This window comes from Rissa tridactyla, chromosome 2 (assembly GCF_028500815.1).
Source record: "Rissa tridactyla isolate bRisTri1 chromosome 2, bRisTri1.patW.cur.20221130, whole genome shotgun sequence".
Taxonomy (NCBI): Eukaryota; Metazoa; Chordata; class Aves; order Charadriiformes; family Laridae; genus Rissa; species Rissa tridactyla.
In genome coordinates this window covers 161,884,436-161,891,906 of record NC_071467.1, presented here as the reverse complement: position 1 = coordinate 161,891,906, position 7,471 = coordinate 161,884,436, and the positions used below count along the sequence as shown (strand labels likewise).

Here is a 7,471-nt window from a genome sequence, read left to right as displayed (position 1 = left end):
ATCACTGATACTTTATTATACTCTTAGACAAACCTGGCTATTAATAGCCCAAAGAGGCGTAGAAGGGATGAGAGGAGGGTTAACGAGCAGAGGTACTTTGTTCTAACTCTTCTCATACTCGTGTACCAGTCGATCCTTCTCTAGAGACCCCCGTTATTCAATGCAGTCTGGAAAACAAAAAAGAGGTGAATTCATCTGAGAGCCAGAGTAACGCGTGTCTCCATCCCACCAAAGTGCTCGGAAGAAGGACTTGTTCTCAGCTGGGCCACCCAGAAAGGTAGGTTTATGGACCACAGTAGCCTCCCTCTTCCTCGCAGTGATCTAAAATACCTCTCCCCACCTTTCTTTCCAGCAGGCCCCACGGTTTACAGCGACATTTCCATAAAACCAATCCCCTGTGCCTGGGAAATGGCTGCTCCTTGTGCCAGACATTATTTCTGGCAGCAAAGAGCTCGTTGCTCATTCCCAAATGCAAGACTGAGAGCGCATAGTGTGGCACTGCTTTATGTTTGCTGCATTTCCCGGCCAGCTAATTCCTTCAACGGTTTCCTGCAGTAAGGTTTTGTCTGGGCGAATGGTGAGGGTCATTTTTTGGACAAAGAGCCTAGCTCCTGTCCGGCTTGAATTTGTTCTGTGGTCCCCAGGAGCATTCCAGCTCCAAGGTAGCAGCTCCTTCCTTACAATTATTTGACTACACCAAAGTAGCACCAAATATCCTGATTTTAGATCTCCCCAGATCTCCCAGTTCAGCTCCTAATGCTTTCATAAATGAAAGGATTCAAGTCCTCTGACACTCCCTTGCCCTCATGGGAGACGGTCAGGTTCCCTCGCAGGCACCAAGCAACTTACACTGTAGATCCAGTCCACGTAGGCTGACACACGTGTGAAGACTGTCGGCTTCTTGTAGGTGTTACAGTAAGGAACTAGCCCAAAACTGACAATCCCATGGACTTCCCAGCGATTGTCTCTGTAGCAGTTGAGAGGGCCCCCAGAGTCCCCCTGGATCAGAGGAAGGAGAGGAACATATTAAGCCAAATTATCTGAGAAATCACAGAATCATAGAATCATTTGGGTTGGAAAAGACCCTTGGGATCATTGAGTCCAACCATCAACTCCACTCTACAAAGTTCTCCCTTACACCATATCCCTTAACACCACATCTAAACGAGTCTTAAACACATCCAGGGAAGGTGACTCCACCACCTCCCTGGGCAGCCTATTCCAGTGTCTGACCACTCTTTCTGTGGAGAATTTTTTCCTAATGTCCAGCCTAAACGTACCCTGCTGCAGCTTGAACCCATTCCCTCTTGTTCTATCGCTAATTATCTGTGAGAAGAGACCAGCACCAACCTATCTACAATGTCCTTTCAAGTAGTTGTAGAGAGTGAGGAGCTCTCCCCTCTCAAACTAAACAGTCCCAGCTCCTTCAATCGCTCCTCATCAGATTTACTCTCCAGGCCCTTCACCAGCTTCGTTGCCCTCCTCTGCTCTCTCTCCAGCACCTCGAGATCTCTCTCGTATTGAGGTGCCCAGAACTGGACACAATGCTCAAGGTGTGGCCTCACCAGTGCTGAGTACAGGGGGACAATCACCTCCCTCCTTCTGCTGGTCACACTATTTCTAATACAAGCCAGGATGCCATTGGCCCTCTTGGCCACCTGGGCACACTGCTGGCTCATGTTGAGCCACTTGTCAATTAGAACCCCCAGGTCCTTTTCTGCCAGGCAGCTCTCCAGCCACACTGCCCCAAGCCTGTAGCGATGCACGGGGTTGTTGTGGCCCAAGTGCAGGACCCGGCACTTGGCCTTGCTGAAGCTCATACCGTTAGCATTGGCCCATCGGTCCAATCTATCCCAGTCTCTCTGTAGAGCCTCCCTATCCTCATGTAGATCAACACTCCTGCTTAGCTTCGTGTCATCTGCAAACTTGCATCTGCCACTCTATGGCCTTATCAAGGTCATCAAAGATGTTAAACAGAAATGGTCCCAACACTGAGCCCTGAGGGACACCACTTGTGACCGGCCGCCAGCTGGATTTAACTCCATTGACCACCACTCTTTGGGACCGCCCATCCAGCCAGTGCTTGATCCAGCAGATCGTATGCTTATCCAGGCCATGAGCCGCCAGCTTTTTCATGAGAATTCTATGGGGGACAGTGTCAAATGCTTTTCGAAAGTCTAGGTAGACAATGTCCACAGCCTTTCCCTCATCCAATAATGAGGTCATCTTGTCATAGAAGGAGATCAGGTTCATCAGGCAGGACCTGCCTTTCATAAACCCATGCTGACTAGGCCTGATCCCCTGCTTGTCCATTATATGAGTTGTAATGGCACTCAAGATGATCTGCTCCATGACCTTCCCTGCTACCGAGGTCAGACTGACAGGCCTATAGTTTCCTGGATCCGCCTTTCTGCCTTTTTTGTAGATGGGCACTACATTTGCTACCCTCCAGTCCGTTGGGACCTCCCCAGTTAGCCATGACTTCAGGTAGACAATGGAAAGCGGCTTGGCGAGCACGTCTGCCAACTCTTTCAGCACTCTTGGACGTAACTCATCCGGTCCCATAGACTTGTGCGCATCCAAGCGGCGTAGCAGGTCACTGATCACTTCCTTTTTAATTGTGATGACCTCGTCCAGATTCCCTTCCCCGTCTCCTAGCTCACGAGGCTGGGTGCCCAGGGAACAGCTCGTTCCACTGCTAAAGACTGAGGCAAAATAGGCATTGAGCACCTCAGCCTTTTCCTCATCCTTTGTGACTATGTTTCCCTCTGCATCCAATAAGGGAGGGACATTTTCCCTAATCCTCTTTTTGTTGTTAACGAATTTATAGAAACATTTTTTGTTATCCTTAACAGCTGTAGCTAGGTTGAGCTCTAGCTGCGCTTTGACTCTCCTAATTTTCTCCCTGCATAGCTTCGCTATATCCTTATAGCCTTCATGAGACACCTGCCCCCTCTTCCAGAGGTCATAGACTCTCCTTTTGTTCTTGAGGTCCAGCCAAAGGTCCCTATTTAGCCAGGCCGGTCTCCTTCCCCGCCTACTTGTTTTTCGGCACACGGGGACAGCCTCCTCCTGTGCCTTTAAGACTTCTCTCTTGAAGTATGTCCAGCCTTCCTGGGCTCCTATATCCCTCAGGGCAGCCTCCCAAGGGATTTTGTCAATCAAGGAATAACTGGATAGGATTAAGGAGCACCATTTAGTTAACTGTCCTCACACACACACACACACACCCCATTTTGCAAACAAGTATATGTACTAAAGGGTCCCGGGAAGTTAAGGCGGTGAAAAAGAAAGCAACTCGAGTTAAAATATATGAAAAGATAAAGGCCCCTGCTTGGCCCAGAACCCAGTTTGAAACAAGGTTCTGCCATAATTAAACCACACAAAAAAATACACTAAATATCTAGAGAACTATAATTACACTGTACCTATAATTGTACTATGTATAGCCATATAACCTGTTTTGGTTTTATATGTTTCTATGTTATATTCATATATTTACATAATCAAACATATTATGTATTTGTCCGTTATTTTTCAAGGGCTCTGCATGGTTGTTTTCACCAGAAACCACCTCCATGGTGAAGGGGATACAGGCAGAGGTAACAGGTTTTCCCCCCATATCTCCTTGCACTGATGCTGGGGCCACCTGGAGCCCCTGGGCTAAAGGGGACCTCACAGCGTCTTCCTTTCCCACCTAACCTGGGCCAGATGGTGCCAGCTGGACATCGCCAAAACTTGCAGCAACCTCAGCTGTCCATGTAAGTGGAGCTATTGCAGGTGGAGAAATGGCAAAACCAGGTCCCAAGGAACAGCAAGGTCAGATAGGAAGGAAAGAGAAAGAGGGGAGCTTGAAAATCCTCTGATAATAACAGATCTTACACTGCATCCGGACCTCACGCCGTCTCCACCTGCACAGATCATAGAGGCTTTTGCTTGAGAGCCCCACCAGTCGTTCTGGGAGCAGATCTCATGGTCGACCACCGGCAGCACCACCTCCTGCAGTGTGATCGCACTGCTGCCACCCACTAGCAGAGGAAAGGTGAGATTTTGGTCCAGCAGCTTCAGCCATTGAGGAAGGAAGCCCACACCCTGCCTCGGGCAGCCTTACCTGCACGATGGTCCCTCTGAAATCAGGAGGGACCCTCAACACTCCTCCTTCCCCCTTACTCACCACTAACCACCCCCCATCCAGTGATATAGCAGGGATGGTCATTGGGCAAAATGTCTCCTTCAGGTGGAAGCATTCCCAGCTCAACGTATCCATTGTCATAGGCAGGAGAATCGAGGCGCAGCAGGGCAATGTCATAGCTGAAACAGGAAAAGACCTTTTACTGAAAAACCGGAATTAGTCACAGACTAGATCTGACATCCTCACTCATATTTATTTCACCACTTATATAGGTCTCTAGCCTCTGGCATGGTGACAGCCAAGCACCTTGCAAACATCATGAATTTATCCTTATAGTTATCACAGGTGACAGGAAAATATGAGCAATTGAGAGCAGAGAGGCCACGGTACAGACTGATAAAGGGCTAACACCCCCCAAAAACCTTCTATGCCTTCGGAGGAACCCAACCCCAGAGTGAAATTTCAGTGGACCCTGGGTGGACAGACATGACTCTGAGCGGGGATTTAAGACAGTCCCTCGGCATTTCCCTGTTGGCTTCCCTTCATCAGACGCAAGCAGTGGTGTGACTGCTGGCAAGCCCCTGACTCTGCTCTACATCCTAGATCCCTCTGTGAAGCCCATCTTTGCCCTGTCTTGGGCAAAACAGGACCGAGGTCATCCACATAGACACTGTGTAGCTCCTCCAAGAGAGGAGGTCATTTGGGAAATCTCCACTGTGTCATCTTCCAGTGCTTCCCACCAGTCCAACCTCAGTGGGAACTGGACTGAACATACACACAAACGCTAGCGGGACAGGGTGGTAAGTCCCATTCAACCACCTGACGATATTAAAAATAATTACCCATTGGCAATGTCATTGGGATTCCAGCCATCATGAATGAAGATTTTGTCCACACCAAGGTAGTACTCGGTGCCATCCACCTCCAAGAGATTGTGCTCACCCAGAGCCACTCGGTAGGTTGCTCCTGGTGGCCTGAAAACAAATCACGGAAAAATTAATGTAAAAACTACTCCCCACCGCTACCTTTACAGGGTAATTCCTGCACCACCGAGACCTTGCACCAATGTAATCATTTCTAAAGCACTTTCCACCGGAGGATTTTCAATGGACTGCAGTGAAATGGCCTTATGAATTTGGCAAATGCTGCCTGCAGTTTGCTGTCAAAGCAAGTGAAGGCGCAGCATCAGCTAATACAGCGCTGAGCGTGGTCTTGAACAAGAATTTTCATCTTGCATCTCTGCATCTATCCGAAGCAGAGTGTGAAGGATCAGCTTGTTACGCTTTATTGTAAACACATTCACGAAAGGCATGAGTAATTAAAGAGGACTGTTCGTTCCCTTGTTGGTGTCACGCAGTATTGTTTAGGCGGTGCATGTTAGACATGCTGCAGAGCAAATCGTACTTCATGGCCCATGAGCTACGCAACACGCCTTTTGTTCCATCTCTCCATCTCTGTGCAGGTTTCTCAGGATGCAAACCCATTCGAAATGCTCACATTCATGCAAATACACCTCCCCTTATGCAAATTGGCAATCAGCTTGATTTTCACTCCCAGGAAGTCAGCAATTAATGCACAAAATCAAGGCTAAAGCAGAGTTTTCCCGTTCCCCTGATTAAGTGTGCTGTGAGATGTCCAGCTGTGCAAGGAAGGGCACCGGTGGGGAGCCTGGAGGGCAAGAAGGGTCCGGCTCCCATCTGCAGCAAGAATGAGGAGCAGAAGAAGAGTTTTAATGCTTTTTATCCTACTCACGTGCTGAGACAATGGGCTGCGGTCATGACCCATTTGCTGCTGATAAGGGTTCCACCACAGATGTGGGAGTAGTACCCCGGGTAGTCAGAGTAGGCAATCTGAAGAGATACCTGGATCAAAAGACAACATATTTTACACCCAAGCCATGCCATGCCTCCGCAGAAATGCTGTGTGTGGCTTTAGACCGTGGAAACTGCCCTTTTCTCCCTGTTTTTACAAGTATAAGGCTTTTTTCAAGTATAAGATGCCAGCATTACCTGCCACTTCCAGCTGTGTGGTTGGGCCTCATGGCCTCCAATTACTCGCCCCGTCAGCTCATCTTTCTGAAGATCATCCCTGAGGGGACTTCCAGAGATTGCCCCTGACCACACAAAAAAAAAGGAGCACAATTTGTGGTGTGGATTCCTAATGAGCATCAGTCATCACGGGTTACTGCCAGCAACAAACTTGCGCTGCGCAGGACAGCCAAGGAAGCAAGTCCGAAAGATCAAGGGATTGAGGCTTGCACATGGTGACACTGTGATCGGTCTCCGTCCTGAAGGCTGTCTTTAAAGCCTCCATGGTTGAAAAATTCCATAAACAGGCTTCAAGGTGCAAAGCTCTCATATAAATTGATTTCTGTTTCCCATAGCCCCTACAACCCCACTGTAACTGCCAGGTGGTTGTGCACCAACTTAAATCCCCTTTTTTTTTTGAGGGGGTGGGTTCCCATCCCCTCCGTCAGAGCACCATCAGGTCTTTCTCGTGGAGACCTTGTTCCCCCAATAGAGAAAAACCCTTCCAGCCAGAATCATTTTGTCCACACTAGGTTTTGCCCTCACACAGTAACTGCACCGAAAAAATTTATATGCTCTAATCTGCACCACTCGGAGGTTGAGAGGTTCACCCTTTCCCAGCTCAAATACTTCAATTGCAACTTACCCAGGCAACTAAGAAGAACCAAATACCGGAGCATCTTTGATGAAGTGGTAGCATTTTTCCAAGAAAAATTCTTTTTATACTAAAATATCTGATAAGAAGCTGTGTCTCAATTTGTGATGAATACAATTTATCTATACTCATGACTCATTAAACTGATCAAAAAAGTTCTCCGTGGGGAAAAAAAGGGGGAACAGCAACCTGCTCAAGGTAGAGCCCAAGGTTACACAAACACCTCCACGCTGCAGAGTTCCCACAGGGCCGTGAAGCAGAAAAGAAAACCTGATGGTTTTGGAGTGCTCTCACACCAAGTCAAAAACAAAACAGTGCAAACCCAGGCTGAAGAAGCCAGCACTTCAGAGAGGTAATTGTTGATGCACATCTTGTGTTTCCTTGTAAGGAACTTATCCGTCAAACCGGCTGTCTGCTACTCCACGTAACAGGAACTGCTTTTTGTCGACTACATAAAAAGAGCAACTGCAAACAGGGAGAGGCACAACCACTGAGGGTGGTTCAACCTTGGGTGGACATGTTAAACTGACCTTGGTTGGACACACTGATCCTTTAGGATCCTTTTCTGCTCCCTCCTCCCTGCTGAGTGAGTTTTCCTCTGCCTACCCCAAAATGCTGGCTCTCGGTGGCAGGAGGGGAGGTATGGAGCTGGGCTAT

General features: G+C 48.3%; 1 protein-coding gene across 1 annotated transcript; it reads right to left on the bottom strand.

The window, feature by feature from the left end:
* On the bottom strand, window positions 1-6,839 carry LOC128905711 (elastase-1-like). The gene is made up of 8 exons (XM_054192159.1): window positions 6,806-6,839; window positions 6,142-6,245; window positions 5,885-5,994; window positions 4,975-5,106; window positions 4,175-4,311; window positions 3,883-4,028; window positions 850-999; window positions 1-167 (listed from the first exon to the last, which is right to left on the bottom strand). The coding sequence occupies exons 1-8, from the start codon at window positions 6,837-6,839 to the stop codon at window positions 141-143; spliced, it is 840 nt and encodes a 279-aa protein (XP_054048134.1). The 3' UTR covers window positions 1-140.
* Window positions 6,840-7,471: the final 632 nt, after the last annotated feature.